We start from the raw sequence: 12,865 nt of genomic DNA on the forward strand, positions 1-12,865 counted from the left end.
TCTGTGTCTCTCTCTCTGCGGGATGGCTCAGAGCAAATGCGGAAGTTTACACCCAGGAAAGCTGCCCCTGCCCGCCACAACCAAGATGAGTGTTGACATGACTGTCGGACTGTAGCGAGGAGCGGTGTGCGGTGCGTCGGGTGACAGTCAGCGAGGCGGCGAGACCGCAGGAAAACACCGAAGCCAGCGCGGCTGAACTGGACTTTACACTCGCGTATGGCTTCTCTGGGCAGCGCAGAGCGACGGGCTTTCGCTCTGAAAATCAACAGGTAAACATCTCATATAGAAAGCTGTGGTTGTTTTGATAGTTTTGTTTTTTTTTTTAGCGGTGAGCGTGAACTCTTGGTGCTTCCCTGGAGAATTTGGGAAGGAGCCCCTGTTTTGACAGTTTGAGGGGTTTTCACAGCGGAGCGAGCAGCCACATGTTGTGAATGTTAATGCTGCAGGTCAGTTCACTCTGTCCCGAGGTACAAAAAAACAACAAAGCAGCCTGGAGGATACGAAACAATCAACTTTTTTGTCATAAGAGCGCATAAGAGTTATTACAGGACATGCTTAACTTCTTGTAAAAGTGACAGCCATGTGATCAATCATGAATACATGAGTTTCTCTCACCACTCACACTTAACAGTCTGAAGAGAGCAAACAATGCTGAACTTAAAGATAGATCTGTATTTTATCAGTGTCGTTTCCTCCTCATGAGGATGCTGATTCTATATCTAGTGTTTCTAATGTGATCATTTCCTGTGGTGTGTAAAGTCTGAGTACAGCCACTGTAAATGAGGAGGGATGTGGTCATAGTTCCTGCTGTGTCACTGGCCAGGTGTGGAGGAAGTATGTACATGGAAGTCCATTGTGTACCATGCTCCTGTTGCATTAAAACAAATACACTATTACTTCCTATGATTAGCAGTGCAGGGCTGGCATATCAGGCTTCTCCCTACAGGGCTCCTCTTGCCACAGCGTGTGCAGGTCAAACCGAGTGTTTTGTTATACACTGCACAGTGCCTTATGTTACAGCAGTTTAATAAACTTTGCACTGGGGTTCATTCACACTGTGGAAGTGGATTAGGGGCAGAGCGGGTCATTTTTGGTCAGTCTTTGTCAAAGTCATGAGGCAATAATGAGGAAACAAATTGTTTTCTTTCACATTTGTTTTTGTAGTTCACAAGCAGCACTGTTTTAATCCTCTGTGATCCTCTCTTTTTTTAAAGCGCTATTGACTGTCTCCATTGACCAAATATCTGTTTCCTTGCTTCTCCAGTTTTTACAAGCTTTCATAAGTGTACAGTCTAAAATTACCACTTATACAGTCATACAAAATATTTTTGAAAGAAATTCAAAGTAGTTTAAGATTATTTTCATTACGGATTTTCTTGATTAATCAATTGTTTTGTCTATAAAATGTCAGAATACAGTGAGAAATGTTACAATACCCTAATATGTAAGGTGATGTCTTCAAATTAGGCTACTTGTTCCTAGTCCCAAACCAAGAGATTTTGAAGAGATTATTTTATGATATAAAACAGAGAAAAGCAGGAAATCCTCACATTTAAGAAGCTGAAACTAGTGAATTTGCTTGAAAAGTAACTTAAAGGATTAATTGAATATCATTTCATCTCTTGTCCAAAGTTTTATTTTTTTCCTGTGTTGAGTGTAAAATCCTCTTTCCACCACTACCACTACCTTAGGGAATGTAACATACTCTTGTTTTGCATAGCCAGGAGAAATCATGGATAGATATATGCTTTGCTGTGCAGAGCTGAGCTCAGCTGCTGAGGGGGTGTAAGGGATCTTATGGTCACAGCCTGAATCCAGTGATGGGCCAGTAGAGGGGCTACTTAGAAGATGCTGTACTGTAGCGAAGCATGCTGTTGTGGAGTGTATAGTTGATGCATTTATGAATTGTTGTAAACACTATATTGGAAAGAACCCTGAATAATTATAAACACATTACAGGTACATTCAGTGTGGTCAGTGTGAGCCTTAAAAGAGGCTTAACAACCAGCAGTTTGGTGTAATTTTAAAGAACCACGAGACATCTAATGGAGCTTCAAAAAGGGCCATATCATCTGAAAACTACATTATGGTCGCATTGGTCACAAAAACTACGAGATCATGTAAAATGTCAAGTGGAACAGCCGAGAAAATCCTAGCAACAAGAGCCACATAAACTTCTAGAAAGAGGAAGAGTGATCACAAGTTGAAACGTAAGTATATGGTATGTGACAGGCTGAAAAACCTGTTAATTGGCACGCAAACTAGTACAACCCTTATTTGTACAAGTTTTTGCTTAAGTGATTTGACAAGTGTTCTTTTACCCACCCCTTAATATCCTATATGTTCTAATATAGTTCCTTTCTCAGTCTCTCTATCAGGATGGAGTGTGAAGGAAATCCTGCCCACCGTGGACACGTCGTTCTGGTTTCACTTCGCTTTTTGTTCGTGGCGGTTTAAAATCAGGAAATGTGTGTTTTCTTCATAAGCACAAAAAAAAAGGGAATGGAAAGGAAATGTTGAGAATATGGTGGTCAGTAACGCACAATGCAAAGAAACACAGCACAGCACAATGTTAGATTTAAATGAATAGACAGAATGTAGCTGAAACCTCAATAGATTACATTACCCACTAGCATATGGTAACAGGTGTGAGGACAGCTGTGGACACGAGGCCTCTGTCGTTCAATACCCTTAAGTGGCAGTGGGATCCAGATTGAGTTGCATCTGATTTCCTCCGGGTTCTGGCTTATGACATCTGCTTGGTGTGCCTCTTTAGCCTACTTAAAACATTTGATTAATGACTCACCCTGTGGTCAAATCATTCAAACTCAACAAGAAGTTGTGCTTAAAGTTTCCTTCTGTCACTTTTTTTTTTGTTGTTCCTCGGAGCAGTCTGTGACTTGAGTCATGCCAAATGACTGCTGTGTTTGTGAGTGCCTCCCTCTGACAGGAAGCTGAGCCGTGATGGTGCTGATAGCAGTAAGACTCATTAAGTCTGGAGACATATGATAGTATGAGACACACAGTGGGGACATCCCTTTGGTCTGCTTCCCTCTTGCCATGTACAGCACACCACTGTTTTTTTTTTAAGTGTTTCCTCTTTGGCTCAGATGACAGAGGGAGGACTTATGGGAGAAGGTGTTTCAGGCTACAACATGCAAACTGAAGCAGCTACCCACCTCCAGTGGATTGACTTGATAATAATGATGATAATAGCAATAATTGTAGACTGCCTGGCTGAACCTCCTCCCTGGTGGGAGTCACGTCATGAGGAGTCAACCTAAATACAGATAATCATGAGTAGAACTATAGATTTGGCTATTTTGGTGGTGGTGGTGGTGGTGGGGAGGGGGGGCTATTAATCAGAATGTAGCTGTGAGAAGCAGTGATACTGCAGCTTTAGAGCCAGACTCAATTTCAGGAATGCTTGGGCAACGATTCCAGAAATGCTGACAGAAAGGCACCATATGCACACACAGCAAGTGCAGGCCTGCCATAGACAGCATGACGCAACAAAATGGCCAGCTACTTTCTATAGGAGAGGGACGATTAAAGGGTTTCACACTGGAACCCACACTGAGAAATCATACTTTGGGTTGGGGCTCCATGACCCAACTTTTGTGAAGGCACATATTTTAAGAAATAAGTGTGTATTATTCATATTAAATGACTCCCTGTAGTTTGAGGTCTAGCATTACTGACAGATTAGAGGCAGATTTGACAGCTCATAAATACTTGAAATAACGGGGTCACACACATAGCTGCTTTAACAAAAGTATTTTATTCTGATTAATGATAAAACACTTTTTTTGTTCTCATTTTCCCTGAATAAGTAACAAGTTCTTATTTCTTCCTCATACAGGATGATCTAATTAGCACAGTGTGACATAAGGTCAGTGGTTATAACAATATAACCACGGATATTCCAGTGTTTGTAGTAACAATCAATGTCTGGTTAACATAGCATGCAATTATCTACCTCCAAAATAGCATTGTTTTCCTGTACTAAATGGAATCATTAAATAGGTAAACATTGAAAAAAGGTAAAATTGATTTATGGTTAATTAGTCTACTAATCAGTGATTTGACATGGCAGTTGCTATAATTGATTTGCTGATGATGTGATACATGATATATTTTCATCAGTTTTACTGTGAAAGAATTGGGTAATGTGACCATAAAATGTGCTGAGTCCTGATGTTTTTTAACAGTGTTCCTAATCTGTCATCAGCAGTCTCTGATTAATCGCCGCAGCTTGATGTCAGTAGTAATTCTGGCTCCACATCGACTCCCTGGTAGCAGCTGTTTTCAGAGTGCCATCCTCATCAGTGTTGATTACTGAGTCTAATTATATCTCATAAAAGAAAAAAAAAGGTAATCATTGTCATCAGGCTTAGTTTTTAGCTAGAGAAAATGCTTTCTTAGCAGTTCATTGTAAAAAGAAAATACTTTGCTGGTGTTATATGAAAATGTTTGACCCCAAAGAAAGCACATTTATTGACATTTTGCTTGATTTTCTGGGGGTTTTGCATGTTGTCAAGACATCGAGGCCTGTGATATAGTGACAGTCGTTATGTTTACATGCACACAATAAATCAGGTTACACAGGAGATCAGACAAAGAGTTTATATGCACTATGGCAACCTGGTTGCTGTAAAATCTGTGTGTACATGCAGCACGCTGGTAATCAGATTACACCCCTAACCCAGCCTTATTGTGGATGAAGGGGGGGTAGCAAATTACACAAATGTCGAGTTTCCCCATCAGTCTCATGTAGCCTCTCTACATTATTACGGTATGATGTAATAATGATGGACCTTCAACATGAGCAAGGTGATGTTGTGATAATAGTTGCTGCAATGCCAGCACATAAATGTTGTTCTTTTTGGAAAACAAAAAAAGAACCTTGTAATGAAAGAAACTTGTAAAGATGGACGTTTCTGCAAACTGCCTTCTTCAGGATGAGTTGACTGTATTCAAAGCATTCATGCCCACGAATATCTATTTAGCCTAGCCTTTCATTTGAAATGCATATTCAAGACATTTGGGAGTCTCTTACACTTTGCTCAAAGTGGGTTGCAGTATGCGCTGATTTGCTGATCCGGGCTCTGCTCACATTTTAGGACGACATAATCAAACTGAAAGAGCGTTGGTGAAAAAATGTGCCTTTCGGGGAATGCCACAATGGTCATTCTCAGAGGTCTCAGACCTGAAGCCCTACGCCCTGATGAGGCACAAACAAACTCAGAAGCTGCTCTCAAGACCAAAGCAGTCAACTTCAATAACAGCTGTTTCTTCAGAAACAGTCAGTCCTAATTAAAGATGGTGTAGCCATTTCCCTGAAGTCTTCCTATTCAAACAGTCATTACTTTTATTTATTATCTCTTATGATCTGTGTCCTCTCAGCTAAAAACATAACAAGTATTGTTGACAGTCAAATATTTGTCCCTGAAATGTTCAGAAGCCTTCGAGTTGATCCAATACAATTGTTACTTTCTCAGTCTTAGTGGTTTCAGTAAAAAGTAATGATCAAGATATTGGTCAATGCTGGGCTTATTATACAATCTGCTTTTGAGATCATAACACCAAAACGACCAAAATCCAAAGCTCTGCTTTTTGTCTTTTTGACAAGAGCAGCTTTGGTTTTATGTAACAGAGGATGCCAAGACACGGGTCCATTAAAGAGAATGACAGATGCTGTCTGCTGTGACAAGCTGTTGGTCTACTAGTGGTAAAATAATGCCTGCTTGGCTCTTCTGGCAAGGGCTGATTACTGTTTTAGTTGCCCAGTCTTTTTATAGATAGAGCCTGTGTGTTTGTATGCTAGCAAGCACCCACATGTGCATTCATGTGACAATGCATGTATCTATGCAAATTATACTTAATATACAGTATGGGATATGTGATGATACAGATATGAATGAGCTTTGTTTCTTATAGCAATGAAAGATGACGAGGGAGGGCACATGTTAGTGGCTCAGTGGTTGTGGGCTCAGTTTATACACAGGGTAGGGCACGATTCTTTACAAGTCAAGTTATGAGAAGATTTTACAAGGTTTGAATTGCCTCGGGTACAAGCTCAATACACCCACCACACAATCTGCTCTCGGGCAAGAAAAGGAATTCTTGTTTCTTCTGTTTTTTTTTTGTTTTGTTCGGTCAGCAGCTGAATGGAACCATTAAACTGGAGCCATCAAAGTCTTGTCTACAGTAGGCCTGCTTCTTGTGTGTTGATTATTTAATCTAGTTAAAGAGGCAGTATTTAACATCAGAATCACATAAATATCAGCAGCCCCATTCCCCTGCCATTCTCATTTCAAAGTGAAACATGCTAAAACCAATTGGACCCAAGCAGAGACGTCTGAGGCTGAAGTCATAAGTCTGTCCTGTCACTTACTCCCCAGATAAGGCGGGAGGTGGAGCTAGGAGGAGTGTCAATCCTGTTGACTTGAAGCTTTCTGGCGCTTCAGTCTATTGCCTCCAGCTCCTTTAAGCTCCACAGGCTTATGTGATTTGACTCATTGCATTACAAGGAGTGTAACTCAGCACGTTCCCTGTAGCCATTAGTAGTGTAAAAAGTGGCCGTGTGATGAGACATTAGTTTGGTGATGATTGTGCAGGTGGGCGGTGGGATACGAGGCAAGACAACTAACAATTATTGTCTAAGAGCCCTGGTGCAAGGATAGTAAACCATTATGATCCAATAGACCCACTCAGTGACCAGCAGTACATGATTTTGGTTGTACTGAACAGCCTCCGGGTGTGCTTTTGCACAATATGTGTTCTGAGTCAAGTAAGGCTTATAAACACGTTGAAAAGTGTGTAGGTTTAGGTTAAAAGTGACTTTTGCACAAGTGAGAATTGCATAACAGCACTGTTATTGCTAGTGATGAAAGAGTAAAAGTTGATAACGTGGCCAGACATACCTTTGTGTGTGTGTGTGTGTGTGTGTGTATGTTGGTGCACACTGCAAATCAGCATGCATATGTGTGTCGTTGTAGGCCTATGCCTTGTGCCTTCATGCCTTCATCCCTTCATGCCATTTGCAGCCATTTATTTCAATGATGTACACATTTGCATTGTTGTCGGTGTTTAGTTTGTACATATTGTGTAATGTTTCTTTTCTGTACCTTGTTTGAAACCACAGCGGAGCAGTTTATGTTGAATGTTGACGTTAAATGAAATGCCGCTGCTCTCCTGGACTTTGCTCTTTGTGTAAATTTGTATACTGTTCTTCCACCCATGCCTTGACCTTCCCCGGCATGCAGTTACTGTATTTACGCAGCGTGTCGTGACGTTGACAGGAGGGAGGGGAAAGTGTCTCAGATTGAAGTAGATTGTATTTTTCATTGAGGCCCTTTATATTGAACTGTAATATATCAGAAATGCATGTGGGGACATTGGATATTAACCAGCGTTTACACTGGTGATGCAATCAATGTTTTTCTAGAAATGAATAATAGTTTTTAGATGTCTTACAGATTTTACATGCTTCATGACTTTGCAGCTTCAGTGGTTTTGACGTTTTGATATGGTGGCATTCCTCCACTGCATTGATGTTTATGGGTTTTTGTAGTAAATAGTAGCAGGGCTGTTGTAACAATGGCCATGGGGACTTAATGAACAAATGAGATTGACCACAGGGTAGGTGGTCGGCAATGTGACCCATTTGCTTATGTCTTTGCCCTTTAACTTTACCCTGTGTTGCAATGATGCAATAAAATGTTTGTGACACTCGCACAGTATGCACAAATGCATACAAATCTGAACAATTTCAAAACAACACATAAATAAAAACTTACACACATACTTAACACACATACACATGCTTATACACACAAAACTGGCCTTTCAGCATTTAGCCACAGAGAATAAGGCAGTTATTGTGTAGAGTTTGGTAGAGCTCCAATGATATGGTAGATTAATTACAAAGAAATAGACAGCGCATTAGCACAGCGATGCAGTGAGACGAAATGTGTGCAACAAATTGGGACACTGGCTCTGCTCTTGTCATTCTCTGTTCTCCCCTCTTTTTGGAGAGAGCTACAGGCAAACACACACACACACATTTAGACGCATACACACCGACCCCATCTACTCAATGTATTTGAATACCCCTTCATTCCTATGTCATGTTGATTTCCTGCTCGGCCTGACCCTTAAATCAGGACACCATATTTACTCCACTGCCTGTATGGCTGCCAGCATGACAAAGCCTTTACACAGCCAGCAGAGATGTGCTTCTGTAGAGAGCGAACAATGGTTTGAATGGAATCGCCACGGCTGACCAATTCAAACTAATGCGAGTAGGAACAATGCTGGAATTTCTGTTGCATCTCTCATTAAGATATGCTAAGCGCATGTTGGTCGCAATGTACAAAAGTTATGGTTTTACATAAGGTTGGAGATGTTTTTATGTGTCTGTTTCCCAACAAAAAGCTTCCAAATCCCCACATATTTACTATACTCATATGCCCTCTGGTCACATAACCTAATGAATCTTTATGTGTTTCCATGTTTTGTTCCAGGCATTCGTCTGCAGAGATCAGGCGAAACTTCAGTGGGAACTATGGCTTTAATCACAGCCGAACCAACTCCAACGCTTCAGCCTCAGTGTGCCTCAATGTGGTGAGTTTCCTTCTATAAAAAAGAAATAAATATATAAATAAATAAAACAACATTGGCTTTTTAAAATGAATCTGTTATTTCTCATTTTTATCCATCAAGTATCAGGTCTATTACTGATTCATATTTACCTAGAAAAATTAGTCATTAGCAAAGTCAACATTTTGCATTTGAACTACGAACATTTGAATGTGTGGCAATAGCTGCCGGTGGGTTCCAGAAAGGAATATAGGTAATGAAAGACATTTGGAATTAAATAAAATGAAAATGCATCAAAGTTTTCAAATGACAAATTCCTTTTTATGAGCAGTATTTAGTATTTATCTAACAGAATGAATATAAATACTTAAGTGTGTTTAAGAAGAGCAGCAGACAAGAACTGAATGCTGGTGTCACCTGTCAGAGAGCTCAGCCGATTTACATTATGACTTCACAGCCTGATACCCACAGCAGGACCAAATGATAGGTCAAAACATCATTTAACATTAATGCTGGGCCTCCATAGGAATATCTCATTATGTGCTGCTAACTGTGTGAATATAAATATATACAGTGAGTGTTGCACTCACCAAGCTGCACTCACACAGCTTTAGTGCTTTTGCCTACACCACAGGGATTTAAGCATATCTTCTTCACATCCTCTTTACTGTCATTAGCTCTGTGAATGTCTGACTCAGTGTGGTGTCTCGTCTTCATAGATTATAATTTGAATCATGGAAATTCTGCTACGGCACAAGTAGCAGTTCTTACAAAAAGCAGCTGTCTGTATTTCTGCAAAGGAGATTTTTTTAGGAAGTATCTTCCTTCCTCTTACAATAGATGGGATAAGAGCACAGTCATGGTTTAACATGCTTTTTTATTATTATTGTTATTATTATTATGTTTATTTAACAGAGTTTGGAAAACTGAGTATCTCTTCTGCAGTTTCTGCAGAGGATTGAATACCATTATGACAGGTTGTTTTCCTGCCTCTTTAGTTGAAGCCAAACAGAGAGTTAAGAGTGATTCCTGCTCTCTCAAGCAACCAGACAGAATGATGCACAGTAATCCTTTGCAGGGATTTGTTCCCACTACACTCTTGTGGTACCCTGTGAACCTCTGTCTCTGCCTCCCAGATTCATATATTCCACTGTCAGTCTTCCTACTTTTTTTTTTTTTCTATTTCTGTCTTTCCCTCACATATCTCCTCTCCCTGCCGCCCCACGTCTCTCTCATTGAAAGTTTTCTAAAGCTCTTAGGCGCTAAGTCTCCTGACATATCTGTGTGCATGACTGACTGAGCTGCAGCCCTTTGATACTTTCCCAGTGATGATCCTTTAGCTAGTCAGCTGACAGGTTTTGAGGAGGAATACTTGGACCATCCCATCCCACCCCGTCTTGTAGCATGCAACGTGGTTAATCTCTAACCTGCTTGGGAAATGGGTCAGTGCCTTGGCTACTGACAAGCGCTGGATGGGGGCCTGCTTACCTTGCAGCTTACACGGGCAAATCTTTAATATGGCCGGATTTGGGATACGGGAGAGAGGTTTTAATACCATAATCTCGGGGATGATAGTTTCCCATTATTCAGCAGTCGCGTCTAGCACGGGGATGAGGGTGGGATGTTTGTTGAGAGGAGGGAGGCATGTTTGTTGTTGCAGTTGTGACGGGGATCACTTTTTCGGTTATCACAATTCTCCCTCTCTTACTCTCCTGCCATTTTTAGCGCCTGAAATAATGAATATTGATGGCTCGTGGTTGTTCGTTGTAGGTTTGATATACAAATTGAGAGATTAAGAGGAAAAGCAGCATGTGTTTTTGTGCACATGTGCAGTGGCTGTGTGTGTACAAGCAGCATACACGTGTGTGTGTGTGTGTGTCTTTAGTTTCTGTTCCTGTCTGTTGAAACACCCGTTGATGGAGGGACGCCTTGTTTATGTCACTTCCTGTAATGTCTTGTGGTTTCGCCCTTTCAACTCCAAACTGCAAGACTTTGAATGCAACCACTGTCAATACATTTAGCGGGTAAAAACAGTCAGGCTCAACTTAAACCTTTTGATAGACTATAAACGTCTCTTCTACTTTTGGTAATGCTGATTGTTTCTTCTCTGATCTACTGTGGTTCTCAGCCTCTAGGAATATGTGGATCAATTTTAAGAGGATCTGTGCACTGCATTGTGGCATAGTTTCAACAAAAAGCACTCAGCGTCAGTAGGTGCACACTGCAGGTTCCCATATCCGGAGTACGCCATTTTGTATGCTTCCTTTTTGCTGTGCAGTTTTCAGTTTTCAGCAGGGTGAGTCTACACTTTTTGTATTAGCACAGCTGTCATTTAATGAAATGATAGAAAGAGATAATTAGTACACTTAATTGTTCAGAATATCATGACTCAGGCGTAAGGTGGCTGTATCTTGTTAGAACTTTGTTTGTCATGACTTCTTTACATGTCTGTTTTGTCATATTGTACACTGAACAGTTGGTAGATGGACATTGTATTTTAAATTGATTAATATTCTTAATTCTTAATTCTTAATTGATATTGCAGCTATTGGTAAAAGATGTGTAATATTACTAAAAAAAAAGAAGCTTATTAAATTAATTTCTTGTTGAGTTTGTCTGCACTGAGTTTTGTCTGTTTTGATGTAGATTCCTTCACTTCCTGGTAAAATCAATATTCATTCTCATAAATTCTTGCAAAGGTATTAACTTTATAATCACTACTAAATAAGCTGATAGAAAGTCTTGCTACTGATTTGGCAAGGAGAAGCTTGCTTACTAGCTCCACTCATGACTCCAAAGAGCAGCAGGCGCTGATCGGAGGCATGCATAGATTTGCATTCATTTGTTCCTGTTAGCCTCCACACTAAACAAGAAAGAAAAAGAAGCCATGTTACAATGATTCTTTGAACTCTAAAGCAGAATGCACAAGAGATGCAGATAGATGAGAGGACCGCCACTGTAGAAACACTGTTGACACCTCCTCCTCTAAAGTTTTCATCGATAGGCGTGTCATTTACAATAATAATCATATGCTTGCTCTGTCTGGCTTTCTGTGTATTCTTTCCTTCTTGTGCTGCATGCTAGCCATTGATACTAGCCCTTGTGGTACAGTTTGCTCCTGAGTGCTCAGAAGAGAAAAATATTCCTCGGGGTAGATTGATGTGTAAAAACATGTCTGAAGGCAAATGGAATTTGCTCCGCTCTCCAAAGTTGAGTACATCAGTGACTCATCTTGTTGCAGCAGTTATCTAAACCTCTTCTGTGTCCATTATCTGTCAGTGTTTGTATGCCAGCGGTTAGTTTGGTTCTGTGTTTTTCTTCCCTCTCTCTGTCTCCTGTAACACTTTCTCTCTCACCCAGTATTTTGCACACTACCTGATTGTTGTGCAAACGCTTCCTGTGCAGAACAGTGTGCATGATTAAAAAGCTTAAATATTCTTTTTGGATAGTGCTAATGTAGATTTTTTTTCTCTTAAAATGTTGTACTCTATGGGTTGAGAGACTTTGTGTGTTTATTTCCAAGCTTTTGCCTACATCAGCCTGCATACTATAATCAGATTGGAGGCCTGCTCATTTCGCTTTTACACTAACACCTGCTCTATGCAGGTTCCCCTTTTACAACCTCAGCCAGACGGGCACCACAAAAGAGACGTGTGTTATCACATCAGTTGTGTTTTTTTTTTCCCTTCAGAGAGCCCTTTCTAATGATGAAAAGCTCATTTATTCTTCCCCTTTAAGTGTCACAGGGAATTTATTTCATTGTGTGTATGGACGATTTGAACAATATGTGCTGATTCAAAGACCCAAATGAAAATTTCAGCCCATTTGTACTGTACATAAAAGTGATTGCAGCTTTGCCTTTGATCTTCTGTGGCTCTGGAGTGTGTGCTGATAGAGTTTCTGTCTAAAAATAGGTCCACAGTGAAAACTGTCTGATACTGTCCAGCTTGTTCCAGTTTCTATTTATGTATGTGCTTGAATCTTTTGTTCCACGACAGGTATGAGGTATAAGAAAATAGTCATGATTCAACATGCCTGGTCCCACCTCCCCTCCTATCTTTTATTTTTTTTCTCAGTCCTTTTCTGCACTATTTGAGTACAACTGAGGGCTACATAAACTCATCAATCAACCAATTGCTTTTCACAAATGATTGATCCATTTTGTCTCATGTTGCCTCTTTTTTGCATTTCCTTTTGTTTTTGTCACCTTAACCCTAAATATGCACGGTCTCATGGAGGGAATGCTTTACATCTAAGCTTT

General features: G+C 40.3%; 1 protein-coding gene across 1 annotated transcript in view; it reads left to right on the plus strand.

Annotated features, from left to right (window-relative positions):
- Positions 1-12,865, plus strand: part of dock8 (dedicator of cytokinesis 8) — a 53,145-nt gene continuing 40,280 nt past the window's right edge. The window contains exons 1-2 of the mRNA XM_044374414.1: positions 1-269; positions 8,529-8,628. Coding sequence (XP_044230349.1) covers positions 217-269; positions 8,529-8,628 — 153 coding nt within the window. The 5' untranslated portion in view covers positions 1-216. The remainder of the gene's footprint in view (positions 270-8,528; positions 8,629-12,865) is intronic.

Source organism: Thunnus albacares, chromosome 2 (genome assembly GCF_914725855.1).
Source record: "Thunnus albacares chromosome 2, fThuAlb1.1, whole genome shotgun sequence".
NCBI classification, from domain to species: domain Eukaryota; kingdom Metazoa; phylum Chordata; class Actinopteri; order Scombriformes; family Scombridae; genus Thunnus; species Thunnus albacares.